Here is a 21,356-nt window from a genome sequence, read left to right on the forward strand (position 1 = left end):
TGCATTCTAGGAAACTATTTCAACAACTCATTGTTGAAGCTTATACCATGGTTGAATAAGAGCGGCTCAGCTACATCAAAAACAACCAAAAGAAACTTAGAGTTGACAAGTATTGCAGCTTACAAAGTTCATTGGATACTGGAACAAACAAAGGCTCGACTAAAGGAAAAAGAGTCATTTTACCTTCAACCTTTGTTGGGAGCCCATGTTACATGGATCAACTTTATTTTGATGGTATGGCAATATGTGGTCATGTTGGTTTCCTAAATCTTTTTATAACTCTAACATGTTATCCAAATTGTCCTAAAATTCGTAGATTACTTTCACCTTTGAATCTTAAACCAACAGACAGGCCAGACATTGTCTCATGAATTTTCAGATTGAAATACGAACAAATGCTTTCTGACTTACCAAAGCATCAGCTGCTTAGAAAAGTTGTTGTTGCGCGTAAGTTTAGAATGATCTTTGTTGTTGAAGTTAGAAATCAATTGATCATTTCCAGACTTTTGCTTATGCTATAATACAAATACTAAATTCTTATATGTCATTGTTTGTGTAACTTTGCTATTTTTCCCATTTCTTAACTCACACAACAGTTGACTGTTTTAAATTTTTGTTTATCATGCAATGCAAAACTCAAATATTTATATCTTATACTTTGGCTATTAATCCTATCATTTACCGATCGTAGATATGCATACAATAGAATTTCAAAAAGTGAGGACTTTCTCACGTCCATTTATTGTTATTTTTACACCCAGACAATAAATTCCCATATTCAGATGAGATTGACCAGATAATATCGGCAGAAATACCTTCCCAAGAAGATGACCTAGAACTGTACACATTGGTGCAAAATCATATGATACATGGTCCATGTGGAATCCTACAACCTCAGTCTCCGTGTATGAAAGAAGGCAAGTGCGGTTGTTATTAACCTAAAGTATTTCAGCCTCAGACTCTTTTGGATTCAAATGGTTTTCCACTCTATCGTAGAAGAAATAATGGTCGTACAATTTCAAAAAATGGTGTTATCTTTGATAATAGATACATTGTACCTTACAATGCAAAAATAGTGAAAAAATATCAAGCGCACGTAAACATTGAATGGTGTAATCAAAGTACTTCAATCAAATATTTATTTAAATACATAAACAAAAGATATGACAGAGTGACTGCTGTTATGGTTCATGATGGCAATGATCTAGTTCAGAATGCTAGCATTCAAAATGACCACAGCTTAAAGAATATGTAGACCACAGGTAATATTATCTTAAGATGATTAATTCATTTATTGATTGCTACTTTCATTAATCAATCTTTATTATGCTAGATACATTTCTCCCTATGAAGCGCTTGGAGAATCTTTGCTTTTTCCAATCCATGGGAGAAAGCCCGCGGTTGAGAGATTGCATTTCCATCTTCTAGGCCAACACCGTCCTTTACGAAGATTATGATGATATAGATGATGTCCTATCGAAACCAACCATTTCTGATTTAAAATTTCTAGCTTGGATGGACACCAATAAATGTACTCCTGAAGGCAGAACTCTTACCTATTCACAATTTGTTTCAAAGTTTGTATATAATAAAAAAAAAATAGATCGTGGCAGCTTAGAAAAAAAGGCTATACCATTGGAAGACTAATATGAGTCCCACCAACCACAAAAGAATTGTTTTATTTAAGAATGATGCTTGGTACATGCAAAGGGCCTACATCATTTGAGGATATTAGAAATGTTGCTAATATTCCATATCCTACCTATAGAGAAGCATGTTTTGCCATGGACTTTCTACAAGATGACAAAGAATATATTGAAGCAATTAAAGAGGCTAAGGATTGGGACACGATTAATTATTTAAGGAAATTATTTGTGTTAATGCTATTAACAGGTGCCATCAGTAAACCTGAAGAAGTTTGGAATCAATGTTGGCATTGGCTAGCTGACGACATTGAATATCGATATAGAAAATCCACAGTTAACACAGGTTAGTTTTAACTCTTTTTTATTTCAAATACCATTAATCATGATCTTTGTTTAACAACTTGCTTTTTATTTCTTAGAATTACACATCGATGATCATACTCTTAGAAATTTGACATTGATGGAAATTGAAGAACTATTGCACACAAACCAAAGATCACTCAAAGACTATCCTCCAATGTCATATCCTGAGAATACTAACTTGACATCCTGTCTAGACAACAACTTGATATTATCAGAGTTGGATTATAACAATGATGAAACCATATCATAATTTGAGCATCTTTTTGCCTCCGTGACAAGCAATCTACCTATTCATATATCTTCACTAAAATAGACAAAATATAATCATCGTCTGCTTCTTTTAATAGACAATTAAAATATTCTTGATTTGTATATAACCTGAATTTATTCAAAATTGTAGATGAACAAGCATCAATTTACAACTGAATTATTCAAGTTTTCAACAACAATAGAGGTGGCATGTTTTTTGTAGTTATTATGGCTTGCCTCTAGCGGCATAACTTCTCTATTATTGCCAGGAGGCAGGACTGCACATTCCAAATTTAAGATTCCGATACCAATTTTTGAAGACTCAACATGCAACATACATCAAGGCAGTCAATTAGCACAATTGCTAAATGAGACAAGTCTAATTATTTGGGATGAAGCGCCAATGGCTCACAAATTTTGCTTTGAAGCACTTGATCAAAGCTTAAGAGACATTGTTAGAAAAAAACCAAACTCCCATCAAATTTTTGGAGGTAAAGTTATCGTATTTGGTGGAGATTTTTGCCAAATACTGCCAGTCATTCCAAGAGGGAACTGCTCAGACATTATAAATGCAACAATCAACTCATCTTATCTATGGCATTCATGTGAAATATTAACCTTAACAAAAAACATGCATTTACAAAGCAATGTAGAATCAATTGATCAACAAGAAACTGCCGCATTTGCTAAATGGATTCTAGACATTGGAGATGGAATTATTGGTGATCAAAATGATGGTTATGCTAAAGTTCAAATCCCTTCCCAGCTGCTCATAACTGAATACGATGATCCAATCAATGCTATAGTCAAATCAACATTCTCAGACTTATACCAGCACCACAATAATCCTGAATTCTTCAAATCCAGGGCAATATTAGCTCCAACCAATGAAATAGTGTAACAAGTCAATGATTATATACTATCATTGATTTCAGGTAATCATGGCATCACTTATATAATTCAAATAACTTAAGTTTAGAGTATGACTGCTAAAATTGGTATTTTGCAAATCATAGGTGAGCACATTGAATAACTAAGCTCTAATTCTGTTGACAAATCAGAAACCATCGAAGATTCCTATTTCCAATCAATTACTACTGAATTCCTTAACTCATTGACCACATTTGGTTTGCCAAATCATTCTATAAAGCTTAAAATTGGAAGTCCTATAATGCTGTTAAGAAACCTAGACCAAAATCAAGGGCTCTGCAGTGGTACTAGATTGGTAGTAACAAGACTGGCAAAACATGTTATTACAGCTGAAATTATTTCCGGAAAGAATCTTGGCGACATTGTTTATATCCCCAGAATGTCAATGTCTCCTTCACAATCACCATGGCCATTTAAACTTTTGAGGAGACAATTTCCAATTATGCTCTCTTATGCAATGACAATTAACAAGTCATAGGAACAATCACTGTCTATGGTTGGACTTTATTTGCCAAAACCTATTTTTAGCCATGGTCAATTATATGTTGCATTATCAAGAGTCAACTCAACAAAAGGATTAAAAATCCTCATTCATGATAAAGACCAGAAATACATGACTTCTACTATCAATGTAGTTTACAAAGAGGTCTTTAGAAATGCCACAAGGTAAATTTGATCTCTACAAGACACCAATTCTTATCCTTTATTTTACATTTTACTAAACCGATAACTTACTCATATGCATCTTAATATGCAGCTAAATACAAGATCATGCGAGCGACAATTAAACTTTCTATTATGAGGCACATCATGTCAGTTCCTATATCAGAATCTTCCAACAGAAATTGATAATACTATGTTGCTGCTACAAATAAATATCATAAACCATAACATCAGTCACTCTATCATGCACTTTGTTTATGTATTTAAATAAATACTTGATTAAAGTACTTCAATTACACCATTCGATATTTACATGCACTTGATATTTTCCCAGTAATTTCAGATTGTAAGATCCAATGTATCTATTATCAATGATAACACCATTTTTACAAATTGAGCAATGGTATTCTGATAATCACTGTGTCAGTTATTACATGCTGAAATCCAATCATCCAAACCCCCAGAAACCACTTGCAAAAACAATAACTTCCTCCCGCACCTATTCACCTTCACAACTCCTCATATACCCACTAATTTTGGCTTTCCAAAGACACCAATTCACATTGCACATTTCCCAAAAAACTATCTATTGTCACTTACAACATTGAGAACATGCATTAATCAATTATTTGCATCCTACTGCTAACATATACTCGAGCACACTATAGCCTACCTTCCTCTGTAAATTTTATCTAACCATTTTTGCCCCATACCTTTTTCTCCAGAGCAGCAGCAAAATGAGTATCGCATCCTCCATTGCGTCAACCATAGTAAGTGCCCTCTCTATACAAATTACTTTCTTGCTATCAATCTTTTTTCCTATTACCTTCAACCATAACATTTGATCTGCTAATTTTTCAATGCCTGGCTTAATGCAAATGCCATGCCAAACTTGGATGCCATCGTTGATCATACAATTTATGGCAGTCTTCCACAACGATCAAGTTACCTTTTACTATACCTCCATTTACATTTTCTTCCTCTCACTATTATCATACACTTTTCCCATTTTTCCTTCCCGGTCTAATATCTCCTCTCTCAATATTTTCTTGCAAGATTTTATACAAATACCATCATTCTATCATCAACAATGGGCGCCAAATTACCCACAGTTTGTTCAGTTCATATACAACTAAACAGTCTACCAAATACAACTCTAACAGCACTGAGGCAAATATTTTTTTGCCGATGGACTCAAACACTTCAGAACAAAAGTTACAAATCTACGAGTCCACCCTAATCTACTTCTTTGCCTGCGATCATAACTGCATCTTTGATCTACACTTCATTCCTCCCCTACACCAACAGACATGTGACAAACCACGACTTTCATCCTGAAAACACATATGGACTGTTGAAATAACTCAGTGCATCCTCAGTACCCCTCGACCTTTGGTAAGTTACCATTGCATCAATTTAGATTCTTACCACAATTTTAATTCCACGATTGATTTATTTTTTTAAATATGCAGGAAATTTCGTCCTCTGCAATGACATATCTCAATGCATGTGATAATCACATGACAATTTTAAGAAGACATAAGCCTCCTTTACAATGGAAAGTCGTCACCCTGGACGCTGGAATTGGTGATAGAAGTTTGGTCCAACCATGGTATGACTTTCTCAACGAGAGTGACTTCGATCATGGAGACAAAGTCTCATTCTACTATCGACGCCATGAAATTTTTTTGGAAATGACCATTAGGAGACAAAAGGACTAGGAGGATAGCAACACAGATTAAAGGCCATTTTGTAGTTTTTGTTTGATATTTTGCCAACTTTTGTCCAAATAGTTTGTTACCTGAACAATTGCTTTGTTATTATTATTATCCATCTATATATTTAATCCTGAATCTTTGTGTTAAATTTGCATGAACACCAACCTTTGAAGTTTGCATGATCAAGTAACCCGTACGCATGCACGGATTACTGACTAGTATTACTATAAAATAGAAATCAAGTTTGATTTAAGATAATAATAAAAAAATTTAAAAATAATATTTTTTTCTCATCATGATATTAGTGTGAAATATGCATCAACTTTACCGATGATTAATCTTCATTGAAAAACATGAATGACCATTTTTTAGTGAAATTTCTTTTCCTAATCATATTTTTTTCCACCTAAAAAACTTAAATATGAGATCTTACTTATTTACCAGAACTTTCAAGTTTAGATCAATTCTTAAAATTAAATTTAAAATTTAATTCAATCTATTTTTTTATTTAATTAAATTTTATATATTAATTTACATCATTTTCTTGGTAGGAGTTTTATCAATCCTGGTAGGATACTCAACAATCACAATGATGACTTTAATTAATGAGTTTAATTTTTGTGGAAGATTAATGACTTAATGTAAAGATGTTTTTTTTTTCTTCATCTATCAATAACTAACGAAGAGCGTAGTAATTAACACGCTCTTTTAACATTTTTTCCCGATATGTATTCTCTTATTTGTGGATTTTTTTTTTCGAATACATATTTGTTAAATTCATGTAAATGTGACCTACCTAAGGAGAAATAGTAGCCATATGAGTTTCACACAATAAGAAAAAATATATCAAAAATAGAGTGTTAATATGTGTTTGGGTGAATTTTAAAAAAAATTGATTGTAAATAAAATTGGTTTTCAAAAAATATTAACAGAAATACTATTTTTTGAATAATTTTGTACTCTAAAAATAAGCTACTAGTAAAACTGAATATAAAATTTGTATCTATCATAAAAATTGTTTAAAATTATTTTAACTCAAAATCAATATTTAAATACTTACTATTTTTTTACATATCTAAATATTTACTTAAAATCATATTAATTTATATTTAAATTTAATTTTAAAGATTTTAAAAAAAATCGATTCTATTGATCTCTCATTTATAAAAATAGGAATTGCACATAACATATTACATAAATCATAATTTTTTTAAAGAATTGTTTCTATTGAATAAGGTGTGTGACTTATCATAAATAATTTTTTTTAGTATTTATTTTTAATTTCTACAAGAAAATTAAAAGAAAGTTTCTTTAAAGAGTTAAAATCAAACATTGTTGTATTTGCAAGAATATTTTTTTTAATCCAATAAAAAAATATAAGAAAACATATTTGTAAAAAGCTAAAAGCTAAATATAAATACTGAATAAACATTAATAATAATTATTTATATAATATATAATGGTGACTAAGAATGAATATTAGTGATAATAATTTGTTTTTCTTAACAATGTAGTTTAGGGTTTGAATCTTGATTTATTTTGACTATAAAATAAATTGTGCTGGGAGTCTGGGAGAGAAATTATTCATCTTATTTGCGTTTATGATCTTGGATAAAGATTAATCATGACTTATGACACAAATTATTTTACACCAATATCTTGATAAAAAAATAAATTGTATAATATTGATTTTTTCTTTAAAAAAATGGCAACGATCTTTAATATTAAATTCTCTTTCCTTTTCTCCCACACAGAGTTGTTTGTTGATTTATTCTTTTTGTCGAGTGAGACCAACCACTCATCGTATGGAGTTGAAAATTTGAGAAGAAGAATTCAGTGGACCCATGATTCCATGAATCACGAGAAATGCATCTGGGTTTTGCTTTGCTTAACGAAAGGTGAGAATATTATGAGCAGCATCTGTGGCATGCCAAGCACGACTTGTCACGTGCCACTTAGTGTTTGACCCTTGCCTTCCAACTTTGTGTTTATGGGTGACACACTTGGATTTCTGAATCAGATTATGGATGGAATAAATTAGAAAGTTGGAAACTGAAACAAATTTATCAAGCCTAGTGCGATTGTGCGAAGCGCATCATTATTAATATTACTATTATTTTAAACAAACAGAAAAAGTAGATTAGGAAAAGCTTCACCTTCTTACAAATTAAGTTAGGTTTGGAGAGATCATTAATTTTAGTGAAGATTTATAATGGGATTTCACGTCACGAGCTAGGATTGCCCTAGATTTTGCTAAGTGAAATATGCCAATATTCTTGAATTTGTAATTGTTTTTTTTTTATATATTAGTACTAATCACTTTAATTATAATATTATCATAACAATGCTTAATTAAGAATGAATTGATAAAGAAACATTAACTAATTTATTAATGTAAAATTCAAGTAGAATTGTTTAATAGATAAAATTATAATATTCAACAGTATTTTGTGGGTTTCTCTAACTTATTTTAATTAATCAGTAAAAAATAACTTCTACTAATTAAAAATAAGATTAACTATTTCATCATAAATGATTGACATACATCTTTAAGATAATTAATGGTAAGTAATTACGCCAACATCTATAATTAAATTGTTTACTCCATTTTCACTTAGCATACCACCTTTATATTACATATACAATTTTAATTATTGTTATAATATACGTTTAGGTTATGGACCAGTTACGAGAGACCCAAAGAGCAACTTTACAGTAAAAATATGCATATTATGTTCATAATATTAAATTTTCACATATTTTTTAATATTGTATTAATTATATTGAATATTTAAATGAATTATGATATAAAATAATAACTATAAAAAAAATCAACTTTAAATGAGTATTTCATTCCTCCGAATTGAATTAAACTCTTTATAAATAAATTGAATTGAGTTATGTTTAATTTTTTTAAAACTAAATCAAAATAAATCAATCAAATTAATTACATCTTAAAATTTGATCAAAATCAACTTTAAATTCACGTGCAAACACCCTATTATTTAGTGCAAGATTTGATTTGAATTTGATTGCAAAATACCTACGTTTTGGCACGCGAAGAATGACATGTTGGAAGCCACGTGTGGTGTGGCAGCAATAAATAATGTCCCCTTCTCCTTTGCTCTATCTTCTTCAACAGTGCATGCCACGCATCAGAATTTCAGAGCCTCTCTCTCATACTTTTCTTCTTTCCGCAACACAAACACAAACGCTCCTCAGTTCCACGCTTTCTCACTTCGCTTGAATCTTCGTTTGTTTGCAAACAACACATTTTTTCACTCTTGAATATGGCGACGGCTGGTGGTGGCGGTGGTGGTGGCTGCGTGGCCGTAATGGCAGGCAGTTGTACTGTCTCCACTCCGTCGTCGAGTTACGGAGGCGGCGCGTGTTCTTCCAATTCCAAAGACACTCTCATCGAATCGCCGATTTTGATATTCTGTTTATTCCACAAAGCTATTAGCTCGGAGCTCCAGTCCCTCCACGCAACCGCCTTCGATTTCGTTTCCAACCGCCGCCATTCACAACCACACTCTCCCCTCAAAATCATGTCCTTCTCCCATCGCTGCCACTTCCTTCGCACTCTCTACAAGCACCACTGCAATGCTGAGGACCAGGTACACTCTTCTCTTCGTCAATGGAAGATGTTAGAGTTAATTTTAATTTTATATAGGCATATCTGATTTCAAGCATATGAAATGGTAAATAGTGTATTATTCACCGTCTATTTAAAGGATTCTTTTTTTACCCCCAATTATTTAATTATTGAGGAATTTTACTTTCAACTTTTTAATTTCACACATTTTATCTCGACTCTTAAAAACTTATGAATTTTACCTCAAATCATTTTTTCATTAATAAACACAGAAATTAGGGGTAAAATTTGATAAAAAAATAAAAAAAAAGTTGAGGTTAAAATTTGACAAAAAATAAAAAGTTGATGTAAAATTTGTAAAAAAACAAAAAATTGTGAATAAAAAGTGTAATTATGTTAGGAGTAAAATGAAAGAGGATAAAATTTATAAGTTACTTAAAAGTTAGAGGTAAAATGCACAAATTAATTTGTTGGTCACTAAAAATGAAAAACTTGGGATAAAAGGAGCAATTAAGTATGTAATCTAATAATGACTTTCTCAATGATTAGATTAAAACTCATACAAATGATATCTAATTGACTGTACGTTGTGACACTCACGGTAAGAGAAATTAAACTAAAGTTTTTAAAAAAGTTTATTACATTTATTTGCATTTTCAATGAAATAAAATGTTTTTTAATTGTATTTTTATTGTAATAACTAATAAACGTTTTTGAAATAAAACTTTAATTGTTTGTGCGCTTAAAATCAACACTAAGTTGTAATTTCTAGTTTTTCAAATTCATGATTTTGGTTTCTTACTTTTTAATTGTAACATTTGGTCTCCTTAGTTTTATAAATAGGTGATTTTGGTTCCTTGATAAATTATTAACTATTAACTGTGATTAATAGAGTTATTAAAGTAATTATAAATTAAATAAAAACTATTAATCATTAAAAAATTTTAATAAAAAATTATTAACCCTATCGTGGCTTGCTTCTGGTGGAATCATGTGTGGTGATGAATGTGCAAGGTGTTTGTAGAGAGAAGAGGAAGAACATAATGTTGTGAAGGATTAAAGTTAATATTATTTTATTAAAGTTTTTAATAATTAATGATTTTTAATTAATTTATAATTAACTTAATAATTCTATTAATCAGAATTATTTGTTAATAATCTATCAGGGAGACACCAAAATCACTAATTTATAAAACTAGGAGATCAAATATTATATAATTAAAAATCAGAGATCCAAAATCATGATTTTTAAAACTAGGAGGAACAAAATTACAATTTAACCAAAAATCAATTATTATAAAACTTGAGAGATATTTGTATTACACTCTTAACACTCTTTCTGAAATACTGTAGCCCTCACTAAACTGAAATACTGTGGCCATCGATAAATATGTGGGTTTAATCTCTAGATTAGAAGGACTATTTTATCCCATAGGAAATAATGGAAAATTTTATCCTAAGGCTTTGGATCCTTTCATGTTATTTAGCAACATGATATGGCTTCTATTTAGATAAATTTTTCATAAGTACTCATAGAAGAAAAGAAAAAGGTAAAATGATTTAGCTTTTCATAAGTTAAAATTAACTTATGCAGCTTAGATTTTAGAAAAGTTAAATTGATTTTAGTTTATACAAGAAATTCAATTTACTTTACCTTCTTATTTTTTTCTCCTACAAGTAATTATAGAAAAGTTTATCCAAACAGTATTATGATGATCATTTTATAGATGATATTGTTAGAGGTGATTATGTTTGATAAAAAAATGATGATAATTTTTTTATCAATAAGTGCTGTTGCCTACCATGATTGGTTGAAAAACACACCAGAGCAACTTTAGTACAAGCTGCATAAAAATAATGGATGCGCTTATGTTTCAGTGATAAAGTTAAAACTGGAAGAGAGATAGGGTTGCATACATGAGAGAAAGTTGTGTGTGCAAGCAATAGTTACTTATTGAAGAGGGGACCACACTTTTCACATGTAAATGTCGATCGAGTGTATCCAACTCTTTTGGTTTCAAATGTCGAGTGTGCAAGCAATTATATATATTTAACAAATTTCTCTTTCTCTTCAACATTGACATATGATATTACTCAATAACACGAGAGAAACTAAATCTAAGCCGACATTAACAAAATTTTTTTGGCCCTAATTCTCTTCAATATTGACATATGATATTACTCAATAACATGACAGGAACTGAATCTACGCTGATATTAACAAAACTTTTTTGGCCCTAATTTTACAGTTTGTGTACTGATCATGGTTACTACCAAGTTGGCTTAACATACCGTCAGGACTTTTATTTCTGGAATTCACAAATAATATAAAAATTCCATTTTATTTTATTTTTTGGTTTTAAAAATTTATATAAAAAATGATGAAAAATATTTTTTTTAATTATTTTCTCTGTTTTCTTTCTAAAATTTGAGGTGTTCTTCACCTTGATAATTGTATAAACCATGATGGTAAAGTTGTAAACTGTTGACTGAATTTATAGCACAGAAGATGCAACGCAAGACACTTGTCCTTGCTAAGTAGTTGGGTTTGCTTGTGATAAACTTTAGAAATGTTTAATTTCGTTGATGCATTTTTAAAACAGATTCATGTATGAGGGGAAAAGAATATAAGAAACAACAGAGAATGATTGGATAAAATTGTTGGAAAGGATCTCTGTTCTGTATAGAAAGATTCACCAAGTTTTGAAATAAAAAAAAAAAAGAAAAAGCAGTCACTGGTTCTAATCGGTGTCCTGGATTCTGTGCATTTACTTACTATTAAGTTGTTTTACTTTGTCATTCATAGATTGTGTGGTTTTTTATAACCTGTCAAGCTTGTTACAATGTCTAACTGGGGTTTACAGGTCATATTTCCTGCCTTAGATAAACGAGTGAAGAATGTTGCACACACCTATTTTTTGGAACATGAGGGAGAGGGTCTTCTTTTTGATCAATTGTTTAAGTTGCCAAATTCCAATTTGCTAAATGAAGAGAGCTATGGAAGAGAATTAGCTTCTTGCATTGGAGCCCTTCGAACATCAATTTGCCAGCATATGTTTAAGGAAAAGGAACAGGTATAATTTTATCATTTTCCTGATTAATTTGTATCATCTTTCCCATGCTTAGACGTGCCAGACTTTTAGGTTTAGTGAGTTAGTGAGTTAGTTTAATTTAGGTTCAGTATTAAAGAACAATGCTTGTTGTACCATTTATTTTATTATTTATTTTCTTTCTCCATGTCTTCACTTAGATTGTTCCATTTTCCCAATAAATAAACAAATGAAAATATCTCAATGATTTATTGTGGGAAAAATAATTAAATGAGTCATACATGGACATAAAGGAAAATCAAGACATTGTTCCAAGTGATGTCTCTACCTGTTACTTTCTTGTATCGTGTATTTGCTCTAACAAATGGCTAATTTTATTTTCTTTGGGTTGGAATGAGTAATTTTTATTCACTTTGTAATCACCGATCAATTGAAGAAACTTTGATATAAAAATTCTTAAATCCAAAAGAAAAGAAAGAACTTTAATAGATACAGTAATTTCCTATTTTGTGTCAAAGGATCTTTTCTTCCAAATGAATGTACATATGTAAGCTATAAACAAACAATTCCTTATGATGTCATTTATATGCTGAAATTTGAATCTAATGGTGTTATGAAGAGGATATATTAATATCCATAATCAATGTGGTATATTAGGTGGCAAATTTTGTTTATAGTCAAATAATCACCAATTGCAAATCAGAGTTCATGATACATGATACTAAGTTCTACAAAATCCAATGTTCAGTCATTTCATTTGACAGGTCTTCCCTTTGGTTATTGAGAAATTTTCATCTGAAGAGCAGGGGTCATTGGTATGGCAATTTCTTTGTAGCATACCGGTCAAAATGATGGCAGAATTTCTTCCCTGGCTTGCTTCATATATATCATCTGATGAGTATCAAGGTCTGCTTAGTTGCTTGTGCACAATAATTCCCAAAGAGAAGCTTCTTCATCAGGTAAGTGTTCTTTATATTGCATGATGTAACAGGATGCTTTAATCAGAATGAAGTTTTCAACTTCAATTTGCTTGATGTCAAGGTCATCTTTGGATGGATGGAAGGACTAAAGATAAAACATAGAAAGTGCACGCATGATACCAAGGTTCAATGGAAGGATGTTGGTATGAGCAACTTACTCAGTCATAATGAAAAGGTGTATTCTATTTGTGGATCTTCCAAAACTGTCAAAAGGAAAAGGGTGGGGCTAAATGAAGATCCTACTAATTCAAATATATCATGCCCTTTAGATGAATTGTTACTTTGGCACAAGGCTATAAAGCAAGAATTGAGTGATTTAGCTGAGACAGCTAGAAAGATACAGCTATCTGAAGAATTTTCTAATTTGTCATCATTTAGTGGGAGGCTGCAATTTATAACTGAAGTCTGCATCTTCCATAGGTGTATATATTTACCCTGTATATCCCCGCCTTTACCTTTTCATGAGAAAGTGTGATGTGACTACATTTTGCATATTAATGGTCTTTGGACCACATAAAAGGAGAATCTGTTACCAGAAATGATTTGAGTGTGTGTGCATATGTTGCAAAGAGAGAGTTGTATATATGTATGTGTAAGCCACAGTTCAAGTTTATGAATCAGGACAGTGCAGATTTGTGAAATATTATTTACTATGTCTAAGATTTTTTACTATTAATACTGGGCCTGAAAAGGCTCCAAGAATTAGCATGTATACAGCAATATAGGAGAAAAGTTAGTTAGAGGAGAAAGAAAACTGGTCTTAGCTTATAACTTGGGTCCTAAGGAACTTCCCTTACATGGGAGCAATTTATCTTTTGTTTTCTGTCATAATACTAGTTTCGTGTCTTAATTTAACCTCTCTTTCTGCCTACATGCTAAATGAGCTTTTCGGTTTTTTGACTGAAGCATTGCTGAGGACAGAGTAATATTCCCTGCTATAAAAGCAGAGCTGCATTTTCTCCAAGACCACACAGATGAAGAACTCCAATTTGACAAGCTTAGGTGTCTGATAGATAGTATCCAAAGTGCTGGAGCTGACTCATCATCTGCTGAATTTTATTTTAAGTTGAGCTCCCATACCGAACAAATCACAGATACTATATTGAAGCACTTTGAAGACGAGGAAGCTCAGGTGAGAATATGTTTATTTAAAAAGTGACAAAGTGCTAGACCTACTTGGAGAGTGGTGATATATAATTGGCTAAGCTTTATTTATGCTTGTTCCGTGTTTGCCTAAATCTCAGGATTCATCTACTCTTTTCTAGAATGTCATATATCACTTCACCATATCATTTGGACATTTACATTAGTGCTTAAGCATCTCTTTCCTTGTGAGACATCTAACAAGAACACTGTGCTGGTAGGTTCTTCCACTGGCACGAAAATTATTTAGTCCCCAAAGGCAACGAGAATTACTTTATGAAAGCTTGTGCTCAATGCCCTTGAAATTGATTGAGTGCGTGTTACCATGGCTGGTTGGATCACTTAATCAAACTGAAGTTAGATCATTTCTTCAGAATATGTATATGGCAGGTGCAGTACTGATTCTTCACATAAACGTGTACTTCTCATTATCTGTTTACTAATGGATGGGGTTTTTCATTTTTTTATTCTGCTGCTGACATAGAGTTATGTGATGCAGCCCCAGCTACGGATCATGCATTGGTTACCCTTTTCTCTGGTTGGGCATGCAATGGATATTCTAGGAACAGTTGCTTCTATTCAAGCACAACAGGTTTATGTCCTGATAGGAGATTGATGGAAATACCATTTTGCATGTGTGAACCTTCATTCGGTCTCAATGAAAAATCTTCAGCCATTCAACAAGAAGATGAAAATGGCTGTATTGGACCAGTCAAGCATGGAAAGCCTGAATCAAAGCAAGACAATGATGTTGCTAACCTGATGGTAACTGGAAAAACCCTCAGCTCATCTCTTAATCAGTCTTGCTGTGTCCCTGAATTAAGGGTGAATGCAAGTAATCTAGGGCTTGGTTCTTTGGCCTTAACAAAGTCTCTGCGAGAACTATCTGATTACCCATCTGCACCTTCCCTCAATTCCAGTCTTTTTATGTGGGAAACCAATTTAGTCTCGGCTGACAATCAATGCATTACACGGCCTATTGATAACATATTTAAATTTCACAAAGCCATACGGAAAGACTTGGAGTATTTAGATGTTGAATCTGTAAAACTCAATGATTGTGATGAAATTTTCATTCAGCAATTCACTGGTAGATTTTGCTTGTTGTGGGGTTTGTATAGAGCTCATAGTAACGCTGAGGATGATATAGTATTTCCAGCATTAGAATCAAAAGATAATCTTCACAATGTGAGCCATTCTTACACTTTGGATCACCAGCAGGAAGAGAAGTTGTTTTTAGATATCTCTTCTGGACTCACTCAGCTTACTCAATTACATGAATTGCTATATAAAAAGAATTGGTCTGATCATATAACTAATTGTTTCTCTAATTATGCTGGTTGCTATGATATTGATACTGTACAAAATTACAACGAGCTCTCTACAAAGATTCAGGGCATGTGCAAATCTATCAGAGTGACACTAGATCAACATATTCTCAGGGAGGAACTTGAGTTATGGCCATTGTTTGATAGACACTTTTCTCTGGAAGAACAGGATAAAATTGTTGGTCATATAATTGGTACTACAGGGGCAGAGGTTCTCCAGTCAATGCTGCCATGGGTAACTTCTGCTCTCGCACAAGACGAGCAAAACAAAATGATAGATACATTGAAACAGGCTACCAAAAACACTATGTTCTGTGAGTGGCTTAATGAATGGTGGAAAGGACCTGCTTCATCTTTAAATATCACTACACCAGGAGATTACTCACTAGGTTTGATGCTTTCTTCAAAATACTGTTTCTAAATTCTCAAACTAATTCACTCTGAAGCTGGAAAATATGCAGTGAAGTTAGAACTTAAACTTTACAACTCCAATATTTGAATGCTACAATATGGGATGTGTCTCATGTACTCATAAATATTTAGGTACTGATGCATATGAAGATTCAGAGCATAGCTTTCTTGCATTCCGACCTGGATGGAAAGATATATTCAGGATGAACCAGAATGAACTTGAATCAGAAATAAGAAAAGTTTCTCAAGATTCAACTCTTGATCCAAGAAGAAAAGCATATCTTATTCAAAATCTAATGACCAGGTCTGTTTCTTCTCTAACATTTTACAAACATTATGTAAAGTGACACTGATATGCTTTTCTTCTGTTTTGTTCAATGTTTGGTCATTTTAGTCGCTGGATAGCTTCTCAGCAGAAGTCGTCTCAATCATTGGGAGTTGAATCTTCAAAAGGAGATATATTGGAAACTTCACTTTCGTTTCATGATCCAGAGAAAAAAATATTTGGATGTGAGCATTACAAAAGAAATTGTAAACTCCGTGCTGCTTGCTGTGGAAAACTATTCACGTGTCAGTTCTGTCACGACAAAGTTAGTGACCATTTGATGGATAGGTAATTTTTTCGGAATGTGTTATTGACCTGTGTTGGTGTTCATAAAATTTATCAGTAATGTGTTTGCAGGAAGGCTACAACTGAGATGATGTGCATGCAGTGCCAGAAAATACAGCCTGCTGGACCAGTTTGTGCAACACCTTCCTGTGGCAGTCTCTTGATGGCAAAGTACTACTGTAGTATTTGCAAACTTTTTGATGATGAAAGGTATATGATATCATCAAAATCTGTCACTCTTTTATAATTATTTAGTCTATATAGCTTGGTAAAAGAGAGCCGATGAAATCATGAAACCTTTAGGCTAATGTTGTAAGAACAACTTTATCCTTAATTTTCCTTATGTGTGCATATTGTTACATGCTAGACTTATTAGTTATTACAAATCAAAATGATGGATTAAGCTAGGTGTTCTAAGTATCCTAAAATGAAAAGTCGAAATGAAGTTTGTTAGGACCCACCCCTTTTCATAATGGGTTGGGTCTCTAATCTAATCAAGCAAAAACGTAGAGTGACAGAGAGAGAGAAAAGAAAAGGGAAAGAATGAATCTTGCATTATCAATTAAGGGAAGAAGAAACCAAGTACCCGCAGGTACCCAAAAGAAGCAATTCTCATTTTACACTGGAACTCCAGTCAACAAATACAAAATCATGCTCTCTATTCCTACCTCAAGGGCTTATTTATATGCTTCTCTTAATTACTTTCCTAAACAACTATTTGTTTCCCCTTTTGCCCTTCATCCTATAATAAACCTGAAGGGTCTGTTTGGGAAACTCAGACACTGGTCTAACAAAGTTCATAGAATCCAAGTTTATGCTTCAAGAAATTGTATAAATGGTTTCTTTTTGTACTTAATTCACCAATCATTTTGGTATACAGGTTTGGTTCCTTATTGATGGTCTTGCTTTGTTTATTTTTAATGACACTGGTGAACTACTTTAATTCTTATCATGTTATATCCACTTCAATTTTACAGGACTGTTTATCATTGCCCTTTCTGCAATCTATGCCGTCTGGGAAAGGGACTTGGTGTTGACTTCTTTCACTGCATGCAGTGTAATTGTTGCATGTCAAAGAAATTGGTTGATCACATATGCCGGGAAAAGGGTTTAGAAACAAACTGCCCCATCTGCTGTGATTTTTTGTTCACATCCAGTGAATCTGTCAGAGCTCTCCCTTGTGGACATTTCATGCATTCTGCTTGTTTTCAGGTCATTGTCATGCTTTTATTCTTTCCTGTCAAATTGTTGAATGTAATTATCATAAAACTTTAAGTTATGCATTCTTCCCTGTTTCAGGCATACACATGTAGCCACTACATCTGTCCAATTTGTAGCAAATCTATGGGAGATATGTCGGTATGAGATTCACTTACAAAACTCCACAATGCTTATTCCATCTAACTTTAAATTATATCCCTGAGAATTCAATACTGTTTTTATTTGCATTGAGAATTCAATACTGCTCGCATGATAGGAGTGTGGAGATAATATTCACTTTACATTCTAAAAGCCCAAAGGGAAACAAGCTCAACACTCATTTGCACATGGACCATTGAATTAACAAAAATCGTTGAATAAAATTATGATGGTACTTGGTAGAATATTTTTGTAAAAGAAACGTTTTCAATTAAGACAATTATCTGGTATCATTTTGATTGCCTCTTGTTTGGGAAATTTAATTTCTTGGACATGAACCCGACAACAGGATATTATTGTCAACATCACCAGACAAGGGAAAGTTTCCTAACCAAATTAACCCAACCAACCCGAATCAAGCAGAAGAGAAAATTCCAGGTTGATTCGGATCATTGGTTTAGTTTGGATTTTAAAATAACAAACCCAAAGTCGGTTCAGGGCTTTAGGTATTGGATTTGAACATGAAGAACCTGAACCAACCCCAATCTGTACTATTTTACAAAATTTTGAATTTTTATATTGTTTAATTTTAATTCTATAGTTTTATGTTGTGTAATTCTATAATTCCTACTCTTGATATTATTCATTAGTTTTCTTTCATTTTATTATGATTTCCTATATTTTCTATATTTTTCTTTGTTATTATTATTATTTTATTAGGTGATCTGATGACCCAATCTGAACGTGATCAGGATGGTACAGTTTGGGTCGCCAATTTTTTGTGAAGAATCTAATCGAACCCAAACTGATTAACATTGATCATTAAGGTTGGTTCGGATACAGTTGCCATCAAGCTTTGAATAATCCAATACAACCCAAACCAATTAACATTGATCTGTTTGGAACTGAATATCCTCTAAACCCGAACCAATCCGACTCATGACCACGCCTAAAATAAATAGTTGTAGCTGGTGAGAACACTTTTATTTAAGTTACTATATTTTTTTTATCATAATAGACATACTTTTAAAGTACTAAATACTATAAGCCCAATGAAATCAAGAAAAATCTATTACAAATTTGTTGTTATTTAAATTTATTTTGAAATATATATGATATTTAGGCATTTCCACACAACTGTCTCCTGTCTCCAAAAACTCTAGTTTAAGATGCTGCTAGCGTATTACAGAAGCTGCTATAATTTTTAAATTTTTTTATGTTGCTTCTATAATCATTTATAGGTTTACTTTGGCATGCTTGATGCTCTACTGGCTTCTGAGGAACTCCCAGAAGAATATCGGAATCAATGTCAGGTGAAAAATATTTACAGTAGTACTACTAGTACAGCTCTTGAAGCTGAAAGTAAATTACTCAAACCTTTTTAAAAGTTTCACTCAGTTAATCTTGTTATTTTGATAAGCACGTTAAGAAATTAGTCAAGAAATTAATAAATAGGTTTTTTTATTTATAAAAATTACTGTGGGAGTACATTGGAAATTACAGTTAGGGTGCATTGATAGCACTTTCATAAAAAATTTCTTTTAATTTCTTAACCAATAATATCCTAAAGGTATCTGTTAGAATTTTTTTAATTATTACATTTGCTCTTTTTATAATCACTTTTGTCTTCTTAAATGTTTTGTTTGAAAGTAAGCTGTTTCACAAAAAAATCTGCAACTTATGGTATTTGGAGCCAAAGATATATAAAACCCATTTATCAGTTTTAAAACTACAAACCCAAAGTTTGTTCAGAAAAACACTTTTGGCTTAAATTTGACTGTCAAAACTGATAAATGGGTGGTTATAAAACCGGTCTGTTGCTGGATATATCATTTAAAAAAAAAATAAGATCTTAGTGCATTTTCATTTCAGAAATGTTGGATTAATCAATTCAGAAAGATGAAGAGAAACAAATGAAAAGAATCAATTTCTTGGTACAATTTGAAGATCTAAACTTAATTGTGATACCTGATTTTTTATATCACAGGATATACTTTGCAATGACTGCCATGAGAAGGGTACTGCACCATTTCATTGGCTATACCACAAGTGTGGGTTTTGCGGATCTTACAACACAAGGGTAATTTGAATTGAACTCGAGTTTCGATTGCTCTAATATCAAACTTGTGATGACTCTATCTCAAGTGCATTTTGTGTAAACAAAATATGTGCATGACTCTCTTGATCAGAACGAAAACAATTAACCAACTGATGAGTAACAACAAAGAGCTACAAGCAGCAAAGCCCAATGTGAGTAACAGCAAGGAGTTGCAAACAGCAAGGCCCAAGAGGCAAAGCCACACTCCTAGTCATTTGAAGGATTACGTATTAGTTGCATAATCATTCACGTGCGCATGCAAGTTAGTAGGAGCTGCACTTGTATCTTCTAGAAGCTTAGGGAATAAGGAATATTATTGTTGAATCTGTTAGCTTTCTGTTAGGTCGTTAGTATCCTGTGGCTCACATGTAGTAACAGTAATCTCTATAAATGTAAGGGAAGCGCTTGTGAAGGATATTAAGAAAAGCATTATCACAACTCTCTCTCTCTCTCTTTTCTATCTTCACGTCACAAGGTGGTTACTTGGTCTTGTAGCCAAGTACCTAACATTGGTGCTTTCATTCTCTTCCGCCAATGCCGACGCTACGCAATCTAAAACCAATGTCGATCGTTGGGAGGATGCCTTCGTGTAGCTTTCCTCGTCCATGTGATATGAACCTTCATTGCACAAAGGCTGACTTAGGATCGTCTAGGATTAAACCTTGATAGAAAATGCGGAAATTGATTAAGGAAAGGATGGAAAATAAGGTGGTTAATTTCGTGGGTCTTAATAAGGTGGTTCTTGACATAAAATGGAATAATGAGATGAGAAAACGTAGGTTAAGTGGTGGCTGGACAGAAATATAGAAATGACAATAACTCAAGCTAAAGGGCTCAAAATGAGGTGATTCCAAAACAAGGTGAAAGGTCTTGTTTTGAAATTCAATTTAGGCTCAAGAATCACTTAATTTGAGTGCGTAAAACGGGAGTTATGGCCACGAGATAATTCTGGGTAGAAGTGAATTTTCTGGAATTGTGGTTTGAAAGAACAAGGTTAAAGATGAAAGGAAGGAAAGAATCACTCTTTCCGGCGAGGGCAACACACAAAGGTTGTGAAAGTCCTTTGATACAGGCAGGGTGTTCTTGAATCACTCAAGAACTTGGGAGAATCACTCTCACTAAGATAAAAGAGATAAACTCTAATTTTTTGAATAAAACTCAACTTGTGTTTATTGATAAAATGGTTCAGCTTATATAGAAGCTTTACAACAGA

General features: G+C 32.5%; 1 protein-coding gene across 4 annotated transcripts; it reads left to right on the forward strand.

Annotated features, from left to right (window-relative positions):
• The first annotated feature begins 8,664 nt into the window (after positions 1 to 8,664).
• Positions 8,665 to 20,581, forward strand: LOC114367951 (zinc finger protein BRUTUS-like). Of its 4 annotated transcripts, none has more exons than XR_003657288.1 (15): positions 8,680 to 9,186; positions 12,029 to 12,238; positions 12,979 to 13,173; positions 13,256 to 13,614; positions 14,101 to 14,326; positions 14,559 to 14,727; positions 14,837 to 16,054; positions 16,209 to 16,380; positions 16,471 to 16,689; positions 16,759 to 16,896; positions 17,664 to 17,898; positions 17,986 to 18,045; positions 18,798 to 19,016; positions 19,287 to 19,358; positions 20,033 to 20,090. XR_003657288.1 is itself a non-coding variant. In XM_028325227.1 (15 exons), the coding sequence occupies exons 1-15, from the start codon at positions 8,860 to 8,862 to the stop codon at positions 20,247 to 20,249; spliced, it is 3,708 nt and encodes a 1,235-aa protein (XP_028181028.1). In that variant the 5' UTR covers positions 8,687 to 8,859; the 3' UTR covers positions 20,250 to 20,581. The 4 variants fall into 4 exon arrangements, 2 of the variants coding, with proteins under 2 accessions (XP_028181028.1, XP_028181029.1); XM_028325227.1 differs by lacking the exon at positions 18,798 to 19,016 and adding an exon at positions 20,235 to 20,581 and having other exon boundaries at positions 8,687 to 9,186; positions 20,033 to 20,125; XM_028325228.1 differs by lacking the exon at positions 18,798 to 19,016 and having other exon boundaries at positions 8,860 to 9,186; positions 20,033 to 20,581.
• Positions 20,582 to 21,356: the final 775 nt, after the last annotated feature.

This window comes from Glycine soja, chromosome 9 (assembly GCF_004193775.1).
Source record: "Glycine soja cultivar W05 chromosome 9, ASM419377v2, whole genome shotgun sequence".
Taxonomy (NCBI): Eukaryota; Viridiplantae; Streptophyta; class Magnoliopsida; order Fabales; family Fabaceae; genus Glycine; species Glycine soja.

What these genes read in the sequence shown, in the direction of transcription:
- LOC114367951 (XM_028325227.1), top strand. Translation starts at nt 8,860, where the DNA reads ATGGCGACGGCTGGTGGTGGCGGTGGTGGTGGCTGCGTGGCCGTAATG. An exon ending in ACCAGGAGATTACTCACTAG is followed by an intron (nt 16,055 to 16,208) that starts GTTTGATGCTTT and finishes ATAAATATTTAG; the next exon opens with GTACTGATGCATATGAAGAT. An exon ending in AATCTATGGGAGATATGTCG is followed by an intron (nt 18,046 to 19,286) that starts GTATGAGATTCA and finishes AATCATTTATAG; the next exon opens with GTTTACTTTGGCATGCTTGA.